The sequence below is a fragment of the Agelaius phoeniceus genome, chromosome W (assembly GCF_051311805.1).
Source record: "Agelaius phoeniceus isolate bAgePho1 chromosome W, bAgePho1.hap1, whole genome shotgun sequence".
NCBI classification, from domain to species: Eukaryota; Metazoa; Chordata; class Aves; order Passeriformes; family Icteridae; genus Agelaius; species Agelaius phoeniceus.
The window spans coordinates 16,154,260-16,178,331 of record NC_135301.1 but is presented as its reverse complement, the minus strand read 5'-3'; the positions used below and the strand labels follow the sequence as shown (position 1 = coordinate 16,178,331).

The 24,072-nt window shown below is 42.7% G+C and overlaps 1 protein-coding gene across 1 annotated transcript in view; it reads left to right on the top strand.

The window, feature by feature from the left end:
• Positions 1–10,726, top strand: part of LOC129132392 (DDB1- and CUL4-associated factor 12-like) — a 47,841-nt gene extending 37,115 nt beyond the window's left edge. The window contains exons 8-9 of the mRNA XM_054651456.1: positions 9,571–9,755; positions 10,511–10,726. Of these exons, the coding sequence (XP_054507431.1) occupies positions 9,571–9,755; positions 10,511–10,669 (344 nt within the window). The 3' untranslated portion in view covers positions 10,670–10,726. The remainder of the gene's footprint in view (positions 1–9,570; positions 9,756–10,510) is intronic.
• The last annotated feature ends 13,346 nt before the right edge of the window (positions 10,727–24,072 follow it).

Here is a 24,072-nt window from a genome sequence, read left to right as displayed (position 1 = left end):
CGACTTGAATACTTTTTGATGCAGAAAACATCTGAGTTTATTGTCAATCATCCCATCCGAGTAGAGCTAGAGCTTGGCCAGAGCCCAAACTCTAATTGGTGGGTGTCACTTAAAACGTTTTAAACCAAGGCTCTTAAAAATAGCAGTTATGAGTAAAAAACCTTAGGGTTAAAAACCAATCAAACCATCAAGTAATTGAATCCCTCCCAAGTTTCCTTCAGGATAGAGGTTCTTTGAACACAGTAAACCTGTTCTTCAAAGATTTGAAAGTGGTCACAGGCAGGATTATGAGCCTGGATCTGGACACTGAGAGTGTGAAGGTGGAGAAAGTGCAGCTGAATGGGAGACTGATTACCTAGTATGAAACCAAAACCCAAAGAAAGAAGTTAATGTTACAGCTGGACTCTTTGCTGGAGTACTTCTGTAATAATAACTGAAGAAAGCCATGAGACTAGCAGTCTGCATAAAGAAAATGTATAAGCTGTTAGAAAACAAAAAGCAGGATCCTGAAGAGACGTGTCTTGTAGGTGATCACACAAAGAGATGGTAAAACATATGAAAGCCGGCTGTAAATACCACAACAATACCTTAATAATAATTCTTATTACAAAAATCAGTAAATTCATATTACATAATCAATATATTAGCAGCAAGTGTTCGAAGGGGTTAAGACAACCCTTTTTTAAGCATTCATGTAATATTAACAACAATCACTATTTATCGGTATTACCTATAGAAAACAGAAATAACAGGGGTTACAAGTTCACTACCAGCAATCCCCAAACATCAAATCATTGGGGAATCAGCTGATGACCTTGCAGATAGGATGTGATTGAAGTTTCCCAAATGTTCTGTCTTCAGAGAAATTTTGGGTAGTTGAATCATTACTAATACTTGTATCTTTACACAGTGGTTTCACTTGCTGGGAAACACTTTTCACGGTAAAATATTTCCATCTATGTCATATTTGGAATAGCACTGATTTGCATAGTGTCTCCTTTTTCTGCATCTTGGGCAACGATTCAGTGCTGTCGCATTTCCTACAGACTCTGGGCAATATTTTGTTATATGTCCAAATTTCCCACTCTTGAAACATGGCCTTTTGGCGAGTTCTGCTGCTATTATTTCTGTGGAATTATCTTGCTGAGGAGTTACATGGAGAGCTGCGAGGGTTCTTGAAAGTCTTTCATCCTGTGCTTGAAGGAGTTTCCTGACCTGTTCTCCCCAAATACCTGCTTGGAGAGCTGCGAGGGTTCTTGAAAGTCTTTCATCCTGTGCTTGAAGGAGTTTCCTGACCTGTTCTCCCCAAATACCTGCTTGGATTGCTGCGATGTACTGAGTTGTGCCCACCTTACTGCATGCCTCTATCATTTCAGTCATGGTTAGTTGACCAGGCATGGCACTAATTATATGTTTGCATTCTGCATTGGCATTTGTGAAAGTGAGGCTTCAAAGCAGATGTGGCTTCGCCGCTTCATCACTTACTTGTCTGTCCACTGCTTGCATGAGATAATAGATGAATGAAGTGAAGGGCTCAGAAAGACCTTGCTTTAGTTCTGTGTAAATGCCTTCTGGAGTTCCAACTGGTTGAATTTGCAAAATTGCCTTTCATGCCGCCTCTTTAATGTCCACAATCACATCTCGAGGCAACTTGGCTGACTGATCTTCAGGTTTGTCACCTCTTGCTAATTGAGCCAGTGTGAGAGCTGCATGTGGTCCTCCCGCATAACTATTTCTCAGTTGAAGGAGAGCCCTCTGCCATCTTGCATCCCACAGCAGGAGTTGTGAATCTGTAAAAATTGTCGAGGCAATGCACCTACAATCAAAAAGTATCAAGTCATAATTGTTGAATGTGCCTCTTAAAAGCTGTTTGAAGTATGGGGATCCCAAACCATTATTTTTCACTGCTTCCATCAAATCTTTGACAACATCATGATCCAGAGGTTCCCATCTAGGATTTTCATTTTGTCTCGCGTATCTCACTGGCAATGTGATGCTATCTGTGTCTGCTATATCAAAGTTTCTTTCTTTCAGTGCTTTCTTCCTGATGTCTGTCCAGTTCGTTGAACCGGACGTATTTCTTGAGACATTTCTGTTAAATGGAACCATATCCATGCCCGTATTCTGTGGATTGGTAGTCTGCCAGGATGTACCTTCTGGCCTGAAGGTTGCATGCATCCCATGCACCCCTCACCCTCCTGTTTGAGGCATGGGGAGGGACATTTGTGGTGGTGCACACAGGGGAAAAGAGGGTGCAATGGCTGAACCTGCCATTGGTGGCATTGCAGATGGTACCGATATAGATATGTAGGGAGTATTTACAAAGGATGCAGAAAGGGTGTTGCCATCTTGCCCTGGAAAGGAGGTTTGAGGAAAGTGTGCACCATGTTGTGGTAGGAATTCCTGAGCACATTCCCTGACTTGGAGGAAGAGCTGCCGTATAAAGTCTTTTGAAAATGGGAAAAGGTGTGAGCGAGTCATGGAGCTGGACTGTTGCCCTGGAAACCAAGCTGTTGGGGCAGGCATATGAAGTACTGGAGTGCTGCCTGTTGTGGTCCAAAAGTTGGATGGGGCCTGTGATGGTACAGGAATGCCTTGTGAGGCTGTGATGGTTATAATATTTTTGCTGCTGATATCTTGAGCTGGTGGGTTTTGTGCTCCTAAATCACTCATGGCTTGAGCTCTGTTCTCCTGACCAGTCTTTGGAACGTATGCTGCAGCTGTTGTGTCTTGTCCCAACACTTCCCATTTACCTGGGAATATATTCATCATATTCTGTTCACCTGAGAAGGGAACTGGAAAAGGTACTTAAGGGGCTTGGCCTAACTGTGTTTCAAGCAGAGGTTCTGAGACTATGGTATTTAGTCTGTAGTGGTTGAACTTGCTGCAGTGGTACTGTTGTTCCACTTGGTGGCGCTGTTACTGCATAGTTTGCTTGCGAGGATCCCGATCTGGGTCCAGGCTCCGCTCCCTGGATTGCAGAAGGACCGGTTGTTGCAGCTGCAGTCGCCGCCGGTGCCAGTGCTGCTGAGCCGTGCCAGGGCTGTGTTCGGGCTGTAGCAGGCAGTCCCGAATCTACAGTGAGCAGTGACGAGTCCAGGGGCACAGCCATAGCTGTAGGTTCTGGCAGCCCCCACAGCGCGGCTGCCGCTTGGATGAAGGAAGGAGAGGCCCCGGGCACACTCAGAGGCTGCGCAGTCTGGCGGGAAGGGGAGGCGAGGGGGGGATGACGTCAGACCCACTCGATCCCGCCCATTGTACCGTGGGTTGGGGCTCAGAAGCGAATAGGGGTGGAACAAAGCTGACGTCATCGGGCTCCGAGCCCGCCCCTGCTGAACGGGGGGGACTGGAAAGACGCCTCTTACATAATTTCCGGGGCATGGGCGGGGGCAGGAGCTGTGGGTGGACCGCCAAGTGGCAGGGGCGTTGCCACAGAAGCTCCGGAGGCAGGCTTAGCTGCCTGGAACGTCTCCCAAGGTGGGGAGGGGGGTGGAGAAACGTGTGTTCTGGATCCCGCTGCTCCCGAGACATGCGCAGTTGTAAAGGATTCGAAAAATGCCATATCTGCCTGATTCGATGGTCCCAAGAGCAATTTGAGTTTTGAATGGCCCCGAGGTCCCTCCTGAAATAAACAGGGCAGGAAACTTTTTCTCCTTTTTATTGCCTTTATTAAAAGTGATCAGCTCAAGGTTGGGAGGCTCGACGGATCTGTGGTCTCTCCATTGTCGCCCTCAGGGTGACTCGGAGGAGGAGGAATGTGCAGCTTTGTCCACTAGGGGGCAGAGCTGGAGGGTCCTGTCCTCACGAGAGCAGTGGGAGGATACCCCGTGTTACAACTTTCGGGTTTGCCGTCCTGGGGTCGTGGTTCCAGCTGAGGTCTTTGCTCAGGGCGAGGAGCAACGAAGGTTCTCAGCATCTCTGCAGGCTCGGTACTTTGTTTCTCACGTCCAGACATCACTTTGATCTCTTAATTCTGTGTTGGCTCGTTGTTTTTGGGGTCTTTTGGTTAGTTTGGCGGGGTGGCTTTCCCATGGCATGCTGGTTCCGAGGTTATTTTGCATGCCCTCTGATGTCCCCGCCATGTCCCCTCCTTTCACTGTCCAAGAAGGGCTATCAACCTGGCTTTTAGGCAGGACGGTACTGATACAAAAGGAGTAGTTAACGAAAACAACCGGTGATTACAATAATAAACAGGTAGAACTCCACCTTGGCAGCAACTGGACTAATCTGTTCACTCTGCAACCTTTTAAAAAAATTGGCAGCTTTTTTTACTTAGAACACCTCCCAGGCTCTGCCTGGGTTGCAGTCCCCCCGTCGTCGGGACGACTCCTTGCCTGCATTCACAGGGATAACGCATAACGCCTTCCTCTTGTGATTCACGGGGGACAGTTTCCCTTGGGACTAAGGGGGGGGAGGGGGCTGTGGAGGCTCCTGACTGTTGGAGAGTCTCTGCAGCTTCAGAGGAAGGGGCCACGGGCCCTGGCACTCCTGCCTGCAAGGGAACACCTGGCAGCCCCTGGGGTGTTTGCAAAGTACCTTTTGCAAGAGGTTTTTGGCATTTTGCCTCATGAATTACATCATAAACAACTCTGCAGATTGACAGAAGGCTCGCAGCCTTCTGGTCTTTGCGTGTTGCAGAATGATAGAGTTCCATATTAACATCCTCCCATAGATCTGGGTCAAATAAATCTATAACTGTAGCATTGGGGAATTCCTCCCTCACCCAGGAGAACACAGCTTCCAGTTCCTGTCTAGAGACCCAGACTGGATGCTACCTCATCATTATCTCTAGATCATTAATGACATCTGCCTCTGTTTTTGAGACCTTACTCCCCATTTTGGCTCCTTGACAGCTTAGCCGACCCTAATGGGTCTGTCATCCTTGGGTATCTGTCCGTGCTCCAACCAGCAGCTCACAGAAATATGGCTCCCTTGTACCGGATTTTCCAAGTGTCCGAGACGCCGAGATATTCACCTCCGGAGGAATTTTTCTGGCTTCTGGCTTTCGTCAAGGAGAGTCCTGGCACAATCTCTTCCTGCCGAGTTTGCACTTTTACACGGGGGCACCAGTTTGTGGAAACCCTCCCCGAGGATCCCCCTGATGGGGAGACCCCTTCAAAGTTCTGTGCCAGTATTGAGAGACAGATGGGACTTCTGTTTTTTTTTTGGTCTTCAGGTTGTTGTTTATTTTTCTCTTATCAGAAGTTCAGCACGCCGTCTACATCTCAGACTTAGCGTACAAAGAGAAGGCACCAAAAATCACAAGACACACAGGTTTGATATAAAATTTTGATAGCCAAACCGAATTTTATTTCTATATCTTTTATTTTAAAGAAAGCAAGCAAGCAGCACTGGGTGGCTGGGGAGTCACTGCTCCACTCACAGCACACACCACTACAAGTTCACCAGAGTATATATACTGTTTTTAAGCCTACAAAGCATTTTCCAGTGTGCTTGTATTAGTCCAAATCAACAAATATCAATAAGCTGGGATCAGCAATTTCATAATCTTTCCAGGTGGTCGATGGCTTCCTGTCGTTCTTGTGGTCGTCTGGAGGGAGGTCTTACTGGTGTCTGCTACATGATTTTTGTCAAGTGCATCAAGGTTTTTATTATACATAAGCATTTAGTTGCTTTGTTACAATATCACTTTAGCTTTACCACAACTTCCTCTATTTTATTCTAAGCATCAGTCATCTTGCTACCTCATCTCTTTACTCTACTGTACTTCTATTTCAATGCTTTATTTGGCTATTTGGTCAAAAAGTTTCAAAACCGTTCTTTTTAGTTATCCCAGGGAACACATCCACTTTTGACACAGCAGATACAAGCATTTGCTGATTCCATTGCCAATTGACACAAATCACAAAAACATTTTTCACAGGTTCAAGGTCTTTTAAAGCTATTTTGTCCAATTAACTCTTAAAATGTACTTTATTTCTACCTTTCTACCAATTACTATTTACTTGTCTGTCCACGCAACATCTGCATTGCAGTTCTTTCTAACCAATCACTCTGTGCCACCAACACTGCAGAAAATGGAGTAGATGAAGAACAAGGAGATCAGACAACACCCAAAATCCTCCATCTTGTCTTCTATCTACCTCCATACTAAAAACCCAAAATCTAAGTTTTCCACCCTGTGATATTATACACTTCTAACCAACTACACACCCGTAATCCCAGTGCTATTAATCAATTTTGGAAGCTGGTTCCACGGCCTCAGGTCAAATGCAGTGCTCTCCTGGGGATCAGTGCCTGTCAGCACAGAAAGTCTAAAATTCTCAGCATCCAGGGTTCCAGCAGTCACCCTTCAGTATCATAAGGAAGAAATACCAGGACACCGGAGTGTGGTGCCCAGTGGTGACTGGTGGCTAAAAACTTCTATCTTGAATTATGTGATCATCCCTGCTGAGGGGATGACCTATGTGTAGGGAGTATCTCTGGGGTGCTAGTTCATGTCTAGAGAAAACCTTTGTTCAATACTGTTTTCTATTCTGCAAAGTAGATTTTTTTGGTGTGTGTGGGTAGTGGTGGAGGCACTTAAGTAATATTAATTCCCAAGATACTGAGTGTTTCAACTTTCTGTTGATCTCACTGGGACTTGAAATGGTGCGACACCTCTAGAAAGTAGGCTGTTTATTGATTTGCAGATTAAAATCTGGGTTAACTTTTTAAGTGCTTTGAAGTGTTACTTGAATGTGCTTTCAGCTTCTAAATGCAACTGCTGGACATGGTAAGCCCATATTAACTTCAGTTCATTAATGTTGTATACAAAAGCAGATCAGAGAAATGTCACTTAGTAAGACTGAAACTGGGGGTGTTTTTTACCTAGTATAACCCTGTCTCCTCTATGTGAGAAGGCAGCGAATGCTTTTTAGTGCATCTTGTAAGAGTTGCTTTTCTTAGCAGCTATACAGGAAAGTGCAGGCCCTGGACTGTAGTTCTTGATCTGTGAGAGTGACTTCTTTCTGCTTGATTGGCCTGCAGAGCAATGTTGTGTGCCTGTGACTTTATAATCCTGAAGGCAGCAATGTTAATGCAGTGGACAGAGCTTGCACAGCACAGACTGTGTCTACTCTTTGTGTAGGGCATGCTACTGCATCTTCATTTCCTTCTGGGATTTGTAGAGCTCCCTGCCTCTGAGGAGTAAGACTCAATTTATTGACCCAAATAGTCCAGGCCTACAGGTGGTAGAGTGCTGGAAATGTAGAAGAGCTTACTGTGATCAGTTCTAGGCACAGGTGGTGTTTTTAGTTTGATGGGAATGATTAATCTGAGGTACTTCAGCCCCTTAGGAGCCAATTTGAAGTGCTGTTCTTGAAGGCCTGTCCTAAACATCCACTTAGTAGTGGGTACAAAATGGATTCCTTCAGTTTTCCTTCAATTTTTTTTTAATTAGAGAAAGATTCACAGTTGGTTTGTATTTTATAGCTTTTTATTAATTATTTGCATTGAAAAGTATATGCCATCTATTTCATATTCCATCCAAAGCAGTTAAGCAATAAAAGCAATGACCATGGGAATATAGAAGACAGAAAATTGATGGACTAAGTCCTTGAAGAGGAGGCAAAACAAAGAAGATAATACCTTTCTTACACAGGATGTTTAATGATGAGACAATCAACCCCCAGTTTTGACTGGTTCTGTGGTGAGAACTTGCCCTAATGATGAACTTTGCTCATTATAATAATAAAAAACACATCCCTAGCTCAGGCACCCTCTACTCACAAAAAGACCACTACTCATCGAGCATGTGCCATGATTTCTTGGGACACTATGCCTTTAAATCAAAGCAGAGAAAGGATAAGCCAATAGAAACTTAGGCAAGTAGTGACTTAAGTAAGATGTGCTAATAGCCTAATGTTGTAACCTTTTAAGTAGGCCTTTGTGTGCCTCAGTGTGCTGGTTTTGTGGATCTACAACCCAGTACCCCTTTCTGGTCAGAGCTGTAAATAAATCAAATACATTGACTCTGTGAGGATTGGCTTCTTGCACACCAGGTGAAAGAACCTGGTTCAGGGCAACAATGAAGAGGAAGAGATGTCTCCCAACTTGCTCAGATGCATTTGTAGTTCTCTGAATTAGAGATTCAGCAGGTGTGAGACTTGCACAGTGGTTTCCCACCTATTAAGCCTGCAGCCAAGACTTCACCTCATATCTAGAACACAACAATGTGACCTTGCCTGTTCTAAGCGTGTTTAACAGATGCTGGTGGCTGTGGATGTAACATCAGATTGTGGAGATGGAAGAATGAGGATGTGTTTCTAGTTAGGACTCTGTACAGAGGGGAAGGGTAAACTACATCTACACCCCTTGGATGTCTGCTGTCACATGTACTGCTGGTTATATTCCAGTATGTCACAAGTTTTGCGACATTTAGCCCCACTTGGTACAGTGACAGCAGTTGACACATGGATGTATCTGGCCTAACTCACTCTTTTCCCTTCCTGTTTGAATGCTTGTTTAGGCTGTAATTCAGTGGAACTTTAAAGAGGGCTTAAAAAGCTGTAGGGTTTATAACCTGCCTTTATGTTGTACAACAAAGAGTAGCATAGATGTGGTGGGGTTTAATCTGCATAGAAGAGTTGTTTGTGTTTGAGTACTTATACTGAACAAACCTTTTGCACAATAGAGATGACAGGACATTTTGCAAATATATTTTCCTACATAGAGAATCTCCTCAAGACTATTTCCAAGGGAAGGAAGCTTAATCTGAATCTTAATCTGAAGATGAGGCTTCAGATTAAGATTTTGTGAAAACAAAATGTATTATTTTGCTCAATTTAATGGCATAACTGAATTGTGTTAGAATGTTTTGTTTGGATTGGAAACTTGTAGCTTCCCATGTGCTGGTGTAACATGGTGGTGCTTTGCTTGTAGTATTCTTAGTCTGTTTTTATTGCTGGGTAAAGTGCTAAAAGTACTAGCTATGAAGTAAGGTGTGCTGGTATGAGATTATTTGAGCAGGGACAGCCTCAAAATTATTTAAAATCCTGATCTGTCTTAGCAGCAAAGTGACTAGTGCTTATACTTGCTTACAGCTAGCCTCTTGACCAGCAAAATGCACTTGATAGCAGCTGGAACAGTAATTTTTCTCACATAGTCACTTATCACATCTTGGCAAATAGCTAGATAGGGTGTGAGCTTGTGGAGGGAACCAGCGTGTTCTTTCCTCTGTCTGCTGCCCACATACTCATGGTGTGTTCACTTAGAGGCTTGTGAGCAAAACAAAACTACTTTTGATTCTAAATGGCTTGTGATCTTTGTTTATCTGTCAGAGCTGGGGCCTGCTGAGAATTAAGCTTTTTACTACACATCATCAGTGTATCTGATGGCATCAGAAAAGAAAGGAAGTAGTATATGTAATTGAAGCTGCTGTTTCAATAGCATCAATGATATTTGTCTGCACTGCTCCATAGCAGTGTGTGGCCCAAACTTGTGTGTTATGGAGAATACTATTAGTAGGTAGTTCCTCTTAAAGAAAATTTTAGACATCAAGAAGCAGCACTGCAGAGCCAAAGCATCCATTTTCATTACTGCATTGTATGTCCCTTCTCTTTATGACAGGTATTCGATCGGTGAGCTTTTACGAGCACATCATCACAGTGGGAACGGGGCAAGGTTCCCTATTGTTTTATGATATCCGAGCCCAGAGGTTCCTGAATGAAAAGCCCCCACATGCCTGCTATGGACAGAAGCAGAAATTAGGAGGAAGTGAAATTTTAAAGTTGACTACTGGGAAAGGTTGGCTGGTGAGTATCTTGTAGTTGTAGGAAACCCTTTACACAGGAGTTTACACTGTTTTTTTGTAGTAATGGAAGCTATTATATGAAATTTGTCCCAGTCAAACAGTGATCATGTAACTAATAACGGTAGTCTTGAAAAGCAAGAAGTGCTGCAGTATTGCTCTCTATAAAAGCTTTATGAAAGGGTATTGAATGATTGGTTGCTCAAGTGTAAGGCATACTGGCTACTTTTCTTATGCACTGATTCATAAATGAACTAGATTTTATATCTTCATATTTTCTAATGCAATCTAACTTCTAGTTTTCAGAACCTCAAACACAAAATTCATTGTCTTCCTTTAAAAATGTGCTACTCTAATGTGGTACTCAAAGCAAGAGAGTTTTAATTATGTGCAGTATTAGAAACTGTCCTCCTGAGGTAATGCCATGGCAGGCACTTGAGTTCAATTTTCTGTATGTTATCATAAAGCAGTTAATGGCTTTGTCTAACTTTTCTCCATTATCCTTTGCATCACTGTGATGTAACTTTAAAAACTGATGAAACTTAATATCTTCCCTACCCTTCATCTCCCCTCTCCAATGTTTGGCCCCAATGTCCCCAGAAAAAGCTTCAGGACAACATTGTTATTGATCTGTCTGAAGCTTCAGGAGTATTAACAGAGAAGATCCCTTTTTAGGCTCTGGAAACAACCTTCTGCTTTTGTGAAACAAGATTTTGGGTTTGTTTGGCAGCAGTAATAATCTAAACTTTCCTTTAACAGAATCACGATGAAACCTGGAGAAATTATTTTTCTGACATACATTTCTTCCCAAATGCTGTTTATACCCACTGCTACGACTCATCTGGAACGAAACTCTTTGTGGCAGGAGGCCCCCTTCCATCAGGACTTCATGGGAATTATGCTGGTCTCTGGAGCTAATGATAACTCTTCATAAATGCTGATCTTGACACAGATTTCTACTTTACCATTTTAAAAACAAAATTATGTGATGCCATTGAGTTCTGGTTTAAATGCAAGTTATTTTTAGGCAATTTTCTGTTGGTCTCCAACAGTCTTGTACATGTTTTTGAACCATTATTTTTGCTTTAACCTGCTTAGTCTTTTATATGAAGGGGTTTTTAAATCCTTTTTTATTGTATTTACTCCAAATGACTCTTCTCCCACATTTAGGCTGTCTTAGCCACATGCCTCCTCCTCTTTGCTGTGACATAGGATTCCTTCTTATAGCATGGTTGCTGCTGGACTTTCTGTGAAAGTCTAGGGGCTGTGTGTCTTCAGATATTTTGTCAGTTCCATTACCTGAAGTGAGGACTGCTTGTAATTTAAAAATATTAAAAATATTTGTAAGAGATAAAGTAGTAGCTTATCTGTAGAGCCTGGCCCTAGTCTGGGTTAATCTTATTTTTTAAAAGTACAAGTCTAATGACACTGTCTATACATAGAGGAGTATGGTCATTTTAATCTGTACTCATTGGAGCCCAGGGATAGATTCCTCTGGGGTATTGCCCATCAAGCCCAAAGTGCAGGAGTTTTAAAAAATGCATTTGTATTTGAATTGCAGTTTTCAACAGTGCCAAAAGAAAATTTATCCATTGTTCCTTTTCTGCTTCTCCCAGGTATCAGCTTGCACAACTGGAGTTTGTATAGGCTGTTCTGAGGTGTGGCTATTGCATGATGACATTACATTGAGGGCCTGCAGAGGTGCTGAGAGGAAATGGGGGCTAGGGACATGAGTGTTCTTGTCCTTCAAAATGAACTAAATCTATCAATTTTTCAGATGAGTCAAGATTCCTTAGTATGCTGCTGTGGTAGCTCATGGGTTCTTCATAAACTGCCTAAAACCCAGGACCTCTTTTTGTCCCAGGTTGTGGAAGCTTTTCCCATTTTAGCTTTTCTGTTTGGCCATCTCCTCTAATATGCCAATGGAATAAATAAACTGGGTTTTTTTCTCTGAGGGTAAAGAGTGCATCTTGGACTTGTCTAATGCAAGCTGGAAGCTTTCCATGTAGCAAGATAACTTGCTGTTAGTTCACATTGAGCTAGCAGCATCTGTTGTCATCTTGCTTGCTGTAGGAGAGGCTCAGGTTTTCCTTGCTGCCTTCTGCAATCAAACTCCTACAAACTTCATGTGGGACTGGGTGGGGAGAATAGGTCCAATGCCCTTCAGGTCCAACCATGAAGCATGTGCATTCCAGGGTGATGGTCTTACCTAATACTCACTAAAATGCAGGACTCAAGGGTGCTCCTCCTAGCCTTTTGGCAGGCACCAAGCTTGGCTTTTCACTGATATCTCTGTCCTCTGCTGGGATGAATGCCTTTCCCATGCCCTTGTCATCAGTGGAGCAGAGTGTGCATGTATCTCACTGCTGTGGTACCAAATAGGTAGTTGTCTGAAGCTGAGAAGAATGACAAAGCTGGGACATGCTCTGTTCTTCTGTGTCTGCTGGAGATCACAGCCACCACTGTAGAGTAGCTCTAATCCCCGATGTGCAGTTCCTGCCAGATTGCCTAGAGCTAGTCCGCATGTGTCTTTGTGTTCCCTCTCATCTTTGTACTCTATATTTTCATCAGTAATGCCAAGCAGTGAGACTTGGGCTTAATTTCTGGTTGGTAGTGGACACTTGGATGAAAATCCTGCAAGGAATGCAGTTCCCTCCCATCCTGATGAAAAATCCTGTTAAGATGTCTCCCAGACATTCACCTGTCTCAGAAGTATAATTTACTCACACTGAGCACTGACATGGGTACTTTACAAACCAATCTTTTTTATGGTATTTCATAATTCTACTTCCCTTGTGAGTTGGTTGCTTAAACTGAATCAGTTCATGGTGAAATTATAAACTATGGAATAGCAAAGGAGCTACTATTTTATTTAGAGCTTTTGTTTGTTTTTTAAAGATGTAATGGTGCCTGTGTTGTTCTGTGATGGCAATTTACTGCTTTGGTTATTTTAGGGGTTTTGAAAAGTGGAAGTATACAGAGAAAAACAAATCTTGGTGAAGTATGGCAGGATGTGTATTTCTGGGATTATTCCTCCAGCTACCATGTAAGATCATGCTGTCACAGGGAAAAATTTCTGGTTAGTTGTTTTGTTTGGCTTGGTTTAAGGTGCCTTTTTTTTCCCTCTTTTCAAAAGAAACTAGACACTTGACTCTGAGTGTTCTCTAATTCTGCTGAAACAACTAGTTAAGTGCTTAGTGTCACCAGTGCCAAAGGAAAACTACTGATCTGGAAACCCTAGCCCTGATGTTGATCTATAAATTTGAAGCATATTCCAGGTCTGGGTGAAGGGGCAAAAAGGGTATTTTTATGGACTAAGCTCTAGCCTCTAAACATGGAGGCTGATCTTTCTGTAGAGTCAACAGAGTCTCTAGGTTATTGAAGAGGTCACTGTGGCACCCCTGGAACGTGTCCCTCTCTGCCAACTGATCACAAATACCTCAGTGTGTGGTCCTAAAGCTTGGTAGTGTGAGTGCCCTTTTCCTCACTTTTTTTCTGCATAAGAAGCTTTGGACAATTCTCAGAAGAATCTGGACAATGATGTAAAATTTCTCAAGTTTCATATGCTTCTGTGTATTCTGCTTTCGTGGTGCTTTCTTGCAAAAATAACTTCTCATGAGGAGGGAGCCATCCTTGTTGCTGTATGAAAATCCCCCCCAAAAAACTGGGAACAAACTAGATATAGTGCTGCAAGAACACAAATTGGGCCAGAGAGAACTTAATTTCTAGCCTGTTTTGTAGCAGCCACAGGGCCTGCAAGGCCTCCCTGGTTGTCAGTTGCCTAAGATAAGAAATGCCTAGTCATGATGACTGGACCAAAGAAGCCCCTCTTCCACCTTCAGACCCTTGTTATCTCTCTGTAAGACCATAGGTCTATTCACCTTGACCCTTACTATTGGATTGTTTCCCAAAACCCCTATACCCTATATAAACCCCTATTTCTGCGCTGGTCCGCAGAAGAGCTGTCACTGTCACCCTTCGCAGAAGCTGCCAATAAAGACACATCTGTGGAACCTCATACAACCTTCTCCTCTCTCTCCCCATGTCTGCTGAGGCACTTAGCAAGCAAAGAGCTGAAATCACCAAAGAGCTGATCTCACTTAAAAGCTGAGCTGCTTGCTAAGATTGCCTGTGGCTGGGGGCCTGCCTGAGGGACCTGGACAGGTTGTGCTTAGCAGGACTTTGCTATCCAGACACCTACAGCAGCCAGGGTTGGATAGACCCTGAGAACCCCCTGCCATAATACTGTTTCAGTGGTTTTAAATGCTTGTATCAATATAGAATTATAGATGTTACGTTTCAGAGTATTTTGTGGTTGGTCATATGTCACTTTTGGTCCAGTCAAGGTTAGAAAAAGAGGCAGAGAAAGGTGATGATATGCCAACTGTCCAAATATAAGTCATAGGAGAAATGGGATGAAAAGACAGGTTTTCTTATTTGAATTGATTTTTTTGCTCTACTGGTTTAGAAATCAGTTGAAATCCAGGATCATGGTGTGAGAAGCAGTGGTTTTCCATTGAAGTGCAGGAATGACTGTACAGCATGGTATCTCTCATCTCTTCATGGAGGCAAGTTGAGTGCACCCTGGTGTTCAAATAGCAGATGAGATGAAATTCAGTCTGGTGACTGAGTTGTGCTCACTGTGTCTTGCTGTGCTTTGCTGAGACCCATTGGCATTTGCATTTTCAGGCTGTCTTTTTGAATGTTTCTTAACAAGTTCCCTCCCTTGCTCTTTCCCGCCCATCTGAATGGTCTGTTTGGGGTTGCCTCCTCCACCCCAAATCATCCCAGCTTTTTACTGTAGCAATATTGTGATGTGTTACTCTTCGAGCCAGGTCTTATGAGCTCTCAGCGAAACCCATCACACCCGAGATAGCTCAGCTACCCAGAACAGTATAAAATTAGCAGGATGGCTTCTGAGGTAGTGTTGGAAACAGGAAAAGGTTTAATAAAAGGCAAAATAACAAAGCTCTTATGGAGAAAAACCGAGCCAGGGGTAAGAGGTCCTTGCTCCTGCTAAAATACCCCACAAAAGCGATTATTTCCTTTGTTCTCTTCCTTTTCTAGTGAATTACCTAGGCGGGACCTCTTGGCCTCTGTCCAGTCCGACAGACCCAGGTCTGAGGCGAAGTCCCAAAGGTCCTATGAGGTGTCTTTGCACTTAATTTGGGAGAGAAACTTCTGGGCTTTTTGCCTTTTTAAGCAAAGAATAATTTGGTCACTCCGTCAACAGGGGGCACATTCCTACAGTATTGTACTTGCAGAGGTGACCTCTGTTAAGCAGAAATGGGCTTGCTGGCATTTTGTCAAGCCATGCTTGAGACCTTTAATTTGTTTTTTTTTTTAACTGGGCAGACCTTTGAGGCTAGCTCAGACCGGAGAACTGGGTAGTTGCCCTAGTACATGTTTCACTAATGGGAGGATTACACAGTAACAGTCTATTTCTGGGGGGAACAGACTCTAGTTTATCTCACATTAGGCACTTGAAGCAGATAAAAGATCTTCTGTGCTGCCAATGAGTGTAGAAACTAGTTAATTTTATCGCTCAGCTCTTTTCAGTGAACTACCATGTTAATTTGGGTATCTTTGGGTATTGCATTTTCAGTATTCATAATCACAAATAATCAAACCCAGTGACTTAACTATGGATTCAGTAGTAAAATTATCCCTGGCTGACTTGACTGTACAAGGGAGAAAGATGGAGAAATTACCAGGAATGAGGTGATGAATAAAATCATAGATTCTACTGGGTAGCAATGTCTCAGTAACAATTGGGTGTTATGTGATAGACTTTCCTAAGGAAGCAAAAGCTATTTTGCAATACTGGCTTGAGCAGAGAAATGAGGGTGGTGCTCACCCTCTTCACCTTATTTCTGATAATTCCTCCAATTTTTTCCCTTGTACAGTCAAGTCTGATAGGGAGAATTGGTAGTGCTCTCCTTGGGTGCTTTCTGGGATTGCGATAACAAAGTGAGTCCATTTGTTTGGTTCCCCTCATCTGTGCTGCTTGTGTTAGTCCAAGGTGAATAAATTACCAAAGAACAGTTAATAGGTGTTTGATCCTAGTCTCAGTTGTTCATTTTCTACATAGATCCATTTCTAAGATCATAGCAAGAGTACCTAGTGATCTTACTGGACTTAGTCTGTCCACAAAGGTTACATTCACATTGTGGGTGACTTGTGACTTCTTTAATGAGGGGAACTCCTGAACTGCATTATGGGGCTATATTTGCTGCCTCTATTTTAAGTCTTTGGCTGCATTTTGTATCTTAATCCTTAAGATATTTATGTTCAGTTACTCTTCTCCAGAATTTCATCCTCTTCCTTCACCTGAGCACTTGCTTTGTATATACCTTGCAGCTGCAAAATTAACAGATTAAAGTTATGATCCAGCTATGTCAAGTGGTGGTTTGGTGTCTTAATTTCTGCCCCTCAGATGAGAGGCACTTACGGACCTTGTGAATTAATATCCCTCACCTGGTACAGATGTGAAATAAAGCAGGCTTTGATAGAGATCATCTGTTTTCTTTGCTTGCAAGAAACCAAGAACAGATGGACTGTCACTGCATCTTGGCAAAGCAGCAGCATCTTTCAGCAGCCAGGTGGGAGCTCTGAGATCTATTTCTGGTGGTCTGATAACCTTATTTTCCATAAATCTACATTTCCAAGGTGTGTGAGAAGTTCTTAGCTTCTATTGCAATTGCTACTGTGACTTAATTACTAAACTGCGGTACAGCTCGTTCCTAAGAACACCATTGCAGAGCTATGTGTGATGCAGGTCAAGCTGATCCTCTGGCCAGCCCATGCTGAGCCCTGGACTCCTGTGCTAGCCAGGCATATGCTCTCTAGCTTAAAACCAAGTGAAAATCCCTGTGTGCCTCTCTGGCCACCCCTCAGCCAGAACCTCAACTTAAAATGCATTTCTGAGTGTTGCAGTACCTTCAGTAACTTAGTCTCTGAAGCACAGTCACCAGGCATTTGTCTGTGTTGCAGACAAGGGAGAATGGAAATGAGAATATAGCCACATCTTATCTGAAGGAATCTCCTGTTTATGCTCTCCCTTGCTTCTGCAAGTGGACACTTCAGTGCATGTTGAGGATGGGCAAGGGGCACAAGAAAAATGGTAAAAGTCCAACAGTGTTTGATATTGCTCTCAGAACTCCCGAGGAATTAAAAAATATAGAGGGGATACTTATTCGTTGCTCAGGAGGTACTTGTAAAAGGGCTTAATCAGAAACATTTTCAGAGAAATCAAGTAGATATCCCCATAATTCTTGTTTCTTCATGTTAACTTTCAAGGATTTAAATTGGGAAGTATCTTTTTGTTTGTGATACTGGGTTTCTTAATGTGATACTTGTGGTACTTGGCTAATTAGGAGAATGCTTTTGACAGAAAGGAATTTTCCCAATTCAAATTAAGTGCCATTTTCTAATGGCCTTTCCCTCTAGTATCCTTCTGGGAGTGTTGTGGTCTAAGAAAGCACAGACAGATCTAAAATGGAGTGCCAGGGTTGGCAGAGTTAAGAAAATCTGGTCTGCCTGACCATTTCTGTACCTAAAAAACCACCAAGTAAAATACTTGATTGTATACAAATTCTGGTCATTGGACTGAAACTGAGAGGGTGTATACAACCCTTGCAACATAGTGTGAGGTCTCTATAGTCCTAGAAATTGATTCTTTGACCTCAGAACAAAAATGTAGGCATCAATATGTTGTTTTCTTAGGAACTGCTTTTCCAGATGCCCTTATTAAAAGGGAAAATTCAGGTGCTGAATCTTAAAATCTCATTAAACTTGTATTTTTTATTTGCCCATTCACCTGGTCTCCTTTCCTTTTCAAGGCCTCCCACAGTCTCAAGGTATATAAATCACTATGACTCATCCAAATAATGCCAAAACAGTCTAACCAGAGGTTAATGTGCCTTCCTCTTCTAGTACCTTGATCTTTGTAAAGTTATCTCAAACTCATCACTATCTTAGGGTTGGGTACATGCACTGTCTTTTTCTAAGATGTATATGTTGAAGTTGCAACAGGTTTGTACTGTTACTTGTGGCTTGTTCTATTTGTGTTAGGATGTGGTGTTGGCACCTTTTATTGAGTGCCCACAGCAAATGCGATAGAAGGATTAGAAAGGAAATAAAGGATAGAGAGAGAAAAGGGGGGGGGGGCTATAGCTACCAACAGAGAGACTAAATCCTCGTGGTCCAGCCAATAGATCCATCTTGTCACATTGGGGAGAATCTTGGAGTCTTTGGTTAGCTCAGGGGTCTTTCATAGTCCTCTGCCAGGAGGGGAACAGGTACAGGACAATGGAGAATAAGTCAGTTGAGAGCAAGTACAGACAGTCCAGTTCAGGACCCATTGTTTCAGGACTGGTTTCTATGGGAAACCAGTCTTGGTCCAGCAAACACATCTGCAGGTAACACTTGGCAGACATCCCGCTTCAATCAGCCCAGTACCCCCATGTTGGAATTTTAAGGGTCTCAGTCCTTGGGGGAGGGGCTTCAATCTCCATCCTTGAGGGCGGTCATGAGACAGATGAGGAATTTTCTGTGGGGGATCACCAAAGTTACCTCAGAAAGTTAGACTTTCTCTAAAGCAGGTGGCATCTGGCTGAGAGGTGGAGAAATTCATGGGCTATTGTGATGAGCAGGTATCATGAAACAGGTGTAAGCATACAGAGCAGGCCGCTGATTGCTAGGCCCTGCTCAAAGCAGTGTACGGTGGTAGCCCAGCAAGCACACCTGCAAACAATCACTTAGCAAGCATCCACCTCAACCAGGCCAGAACTCCAGTCAGGGTCTTCAGGGTCTTAGTCTCTGTCCTTGCGACAATTGTGAGGCAAATGAGGGAAACTTCAGACTGTCTCTTACACTTGTATGTTAATGTGTACACAAATACTGGCTCTTCCCCATGGCCTATGATGTATATGATGCACGAACTACACAAGATGTTTTAAAAAGTGCAGGGGTCACAGCTTCTTACCTGAGGGTATGATGTCTTACAGTGAACTGTTTTTAATGTTTTTTTTCCAAATATATTTAATAAGATCCAAAGCCTTTGGGAAAAAAAAAAAAACAGGGCTTGCTGACACTTGTTGGCTTTTGTTCTGAATCCAGAGTCTGTTGTTTATTAACAACTCCTGAAAATCCACCCATCTAACAGCTTTTCTCAGCTTGTTGTTTCTTTCATGAGCTGTGTCAGAAACAGCACTGGATCCTGAACTATCACAGAAGTTGTCAAGTGAAATAGTAACAACTCTCTTCAAATATTACAGTGCGCATTTTTAATTGTCAGGTAAAACTGTTCAAAATTATTGATGCAACTTGCAAATGGAACAGTGGGAAATTGCAGATATGTAAAACCAGTCTCTGCACATGGGGCTCAGTGTTCAGTTACCTTGTAAATTGTTTCTTCTCTCTGAAAAGCGGGGGTTGGTACTTTTAGTTTTTATTTTTTCATACAAAGACATTACACATTTGGCTTTGTTTTCTAAATTGGAAAAGGATATCTTTGTTCTTAATCTGACATCTGGAGTTTGGGCTAGGTTTCTGTCTCTTATGCAGGTAGAGAATGCAGTGATTGATACAGAATGTCCCTTCCCAGCTCTAAGGGTAATTAGTTCATAAGAACATAGAAACAGAAACACTTCTTCACTTACTGTGGCCTTCCATGGACATGCATATCCATTATTAACTGAAGTACATTACCACAATCTGTTGATTCATGAGACTACCTTTGTATTTAGAATCAGCATCATTAGTCATCAGTGTATTGACATTAATGAATGGTCACAGAGCTCTAATGTATGTGTATTTACTGTGCTAACTGCATCTGTTTTCCCTGAACCCCAATGCAGACTTAATCTGGAGTTCTCTTTTTAGTTCTTGCTAACTTTGGAGTTTCTTCAAATTCAGCAAGGTCCTGCTTTTACCACAGTTCCTTTTCAGAGTAGAACAGATTGGTTTAACTTCGTTTTCTAATCTTTAGCACTTTCCTCCCATTTCTTCTTAGTTCACCTTTAACAGTAATTTCAAAGCTGCTTGCCTAGTCTGAAAAATATTGAGTCATAATAAAAAGAAAACCTGTTGCCCTGTGTAGAAAGATCGCTCTGTGCTTTTACCATAAACTTCAGGGGCTGGCTGCCTACCTTGGAAGGGGAGACTCCATTCCTGCATACTCTACAGAAGCTGAAATTCTCTTGCATTCATATTATAAAGTGGATGTCAGCAGATCAGGAAGTGGATGTGCCCTGCACCTGCACCTGCACCTAGTTTGTTAATCTGATCAGTGGTGCTTTAGTCAACTAAAGAACCAGCATCTTTGGCTGCTACTCGGTGTTATAACTAAACTGAAGGCAAAATTGAGGATGCATTGGTGACTTTTTTGCTGACTTGGTCCCAATTAAAGGCTTTCTCCACAGACTTTTTGTCTTTTGCATATTTCATGGATGATGAAAAAACTTTGCTATTGTAGGACTATGAGATTAACTCTGTGCTCAAAAGGCAAAAATTATTAGCTTTGGCCAGCAGTAATGCCAAAGGCTGACTATGCTCAGAGATGGGCTGGTAATGGAGTGTTTAAGCAATGGAAGCCTTGAGAATTCCACAACAGTCCTTGGCAGTCTTTCCCGAGCACTGTTCAGCACTATCCCTATTTAAAACCAAAATAGGGATTGCATTGAGCAGTGGAACCTGCTGAATTTCCTAGATTTGAGAGAGACACTGGAGAGAAGAGTCCAGGTTCCATGTGTTTTAAATATAACTTTAAACTAATGCAGCTATACTCTCAGATCAGCACCACTTCCTACCTTTCCCTCCATTTAGATGGGAATTAAAAAGTAAATTCAACAATACATGATCTGGTTGTGTGCTTGCAGGTGGAACATGGGGTTCTTGAAATTTGAGAATTGAAATTTCTTACGTGGAAGAACTCTGTGGGTGCAAAGAGCTTGGATCTTGGATTACAGTTCTTCTGCCAGCTTGCTAAATGCAATTAAGTACTCTGGACACTTCTGAAGAACTGATCATTTTAGGTCATCTGTGTGTTGCTTGACCACATGAACAATGTAACAATGATTTTTACAGCTTGCTTTCCACATGTCAGTCACAACTCTTAATTTGCCATGTGGAGGAAAATTGTTAATTTGATCTGGAAATGTGAACGTGGACACAACATGGGCAGTGGGATTGAGGGCACCCTCAGCAAATTTACTGATGACACTGAGCTGTGTGGTGCAGTCAATATGCTGGAGGGAAGAGATGCCATCCACAGGAACCTTGACACACTTGAGAGGTGGGTCTGTGCGAACCTCATGAAGTTCAAGAAAGCAAAGTGCAAGGTCCTACTACTGGGTCATGTCAGTCCCAGACACACCGACAGGTTGGGCGGAGAAGTGATTGAGAGCAGCCCTGGGAGAAAGACTTGGGGGTGATGGTTGATGAAAAACTCATCATGAGCCAACAGTGTGAACTCACAGCCCAGAAACCAACAAAATTCTTGGCTGCATCAAAAGGACCGTGGCCAGCAAGTCAAGGGAGGAGATTCTCCCCCTCTGCTTTGCTCTTATGAGACTCCAGTTGGAGTACTGTGTCCAGCTCTGGGGTTCCCAACATAAAAAGAACATGGAACTGTTGGAGCAAGTCCAGAGGAGGGCCACAAAATTGATAAGAGGACTGGAGCACCTCCCCTACCAAGACAGGCTGAGAAAGTTGGGGCTGTTCAACCTGGAGAAGAGAAGGTTGTGTGGAGATCTCTTAGCAACCTTCCAGTATCTGAAGGGGCTACGGGGATGATTGAGAGGGACTCCTCATCAGGAACTGCAGACAGGACAAGTAGTAATGGGTAAAAATTGAAAGAAATTAGGAAATTTAGGCTAGATATTAGGAAGAAATTTTTTACTGCGAGGGTGGTAAGATACTGGAACAGGTGGCCCAGAGAGGTTGTGGATGCCCAAATCCTGGCAGTGTTCAAAGCCAGGTTGGATAAGGCCTTAAGCAACCTGGTCTAGTGGGAGGTATCCCTGCCTATGGCAGGGGGGTTGGGACAAAATTATTTTTAAGGTCCATCCCAACCCCATAACATACTATGATTCTATGTATCTATTAAGAGCCTAATTTTCCATCTTGCATCAACCAAGTTACTGTGTTCACATACCAGAAAGATGTTGCTCTTTGAAAAAGCATGTTAGTGTATGTGGCAATGCCCCATGCACTTTTTAAATACCTAGATCTGTACATTCTCATCTGAGTATTGTTAAACATGCTGTAGTCTGGCATACAGGTCTTTTACTGCTGCCCTGTTACATAGATAATTGTAATTAACTGCAGTTTGGTTTTTTCTACTACTTGAGGTTGCGTGATCTGAAAATTGGTGAACAAAAAGTATTTGTGCATCTTACTATGTGTATCTCTAAATAAAATGTATTTGTATAGTTTGTTGGCTTGGCTGATGGTTTCCTTTATTTTGTAATTATCCCACTGCAAGTAAAACCAGGGCAGTTGGGTTTCTCCTTGTAACAGTCCAGCTTCTGTGTTGACATGACGGATTCAAAGGAAACAAAGTAAACTGTTGTTTTTCCTTCACCATTGAGTGGATTGATATCCCAAGGGTACGTTCTCAACATATTCCTGTTTTTCATAGCTTATACATCAGTCCTGTTCTCTGTATAGCTGCATTAACACTCCTTGCTTCTATAGTAAATGTATCTAATGGCAGAGTTGGGACTGTTACACTCTTCAAAGCATGTCCTTTCTGTTCTCTTCTTCTGGTACCTAATTTGTTCTGAGGCAAGAGTTTCCTTTTAACCATGTTATTTTTTCTAAAAAATATTGTACAGCACAGATACCTATAGGTGGACAGTTAGGTCTAGGACTAGGGGTTTTAGGGGAGACCTTATGTACTGAAAATGCACCTGTTGCACTAGATCTTTCACCATATTTTAATTGCATAGGAGAGTGAGGCCTCTGTCCAACTGTCCTATTTCCCTGTCTCCTCTTGTCTGCCTAGAATTGGGAAGGTTATTTTTTGGAGAGGAGGAATGTCCATAAAACATCGAAGCTTTATGTTGAAGGTTAAAATCATGTGCCTAAAAGCAGCTTCTGCATCCCCATCTTCTTCACACTTGACTTCACCCCGTAGTGCTAATTTCCATGGTCGTGGACAAACTGCAGCTTTGTATGCAAGCTATGGGAGACCATGTGTCTTGATTTGCCATATCTGCTCTGTAGTATTGTAGTAGGCATTACAGAGGAGAGTCTAAACAGCATGTGAATGTTATCCTGTCATCCTACTGGCCTTATACCAAAACTGAGAGATGCAAAAAAAGAAGCACTCATGGCCCTGGAGACAGGCAGATGATGGGTTAGATGTATGGTGGGAGGAAAATAGAAGGTGTTGGTAGTAGTGGTTCCTGATTTGCATCATGTCACAGCCATGGATTTGGATGAGCTTGCGCCAACCCCTCAATGCAGAAGCTGTATCTGAACTGCTTGAGCTGTGCTCTATTCCTAGAGGGTTATTCTTGGTGCTGCTTCCCTTTAACACAGAACAGGGCCCCTGTCAGGCTGATGCTTTTGTTTATACCCCTATACCTCATAGGAAAATGAGAAGACGGTGAAGGGATAGTTTAAGCTATAGAAAAGGCCCTGGCAATCAGGGTTACTAACTCTCCAGTTGCATCGGATGATCCATTAAGTACAGCATTCAGATGATGTGAGGCCTGTCAACTGTCTTGTGGGACCAAAAGGACTGGGGATGGGTGAGGGCCTCAGGAAGTATCAAGACAGTCAGTACTCCTCAAGCTCCTCCTAGATGTGTGTCTAGCTTAAATCTCAGCAGTAAAGAGTCCAAATCTTCCCCCAGCAGCTAATTCTTGCATTCATTTATATTGTTCCATTGATTTGTGGAAACAAACAAACTCCACAACTTTTGTGCAAGTTGTAAAGCCGATATGTTTATTACAGCTCTGGATGCATATGGGAATCGTTCCCCTAAAATGACATGCATACCTCTGGGAACTCCAGATCCCTTTTTATCTCCTTCTCAAATACATATGCATGCAATTTCACAATAGGTTCATACATATTCATTCCACTGATTTCGAGTCTTGCCGCTAATTCTTCTTTATCAGAAAGAACTCCTGGGTCAGGTTGCCCTGCTCTGTCTGCCCCCCCTCCCCCCTTATCTCTTGTCCTTTGGCTGAAGCAGTCCCTCCAAGCACAGGCCCTTTGTGAGCCCAAGCAGTCAGACTAAACAGCAAGCTACAGACTTAACTCAAAGATGTACATTTCACCTAAACCAAAATGGCTTTCTACTCTGG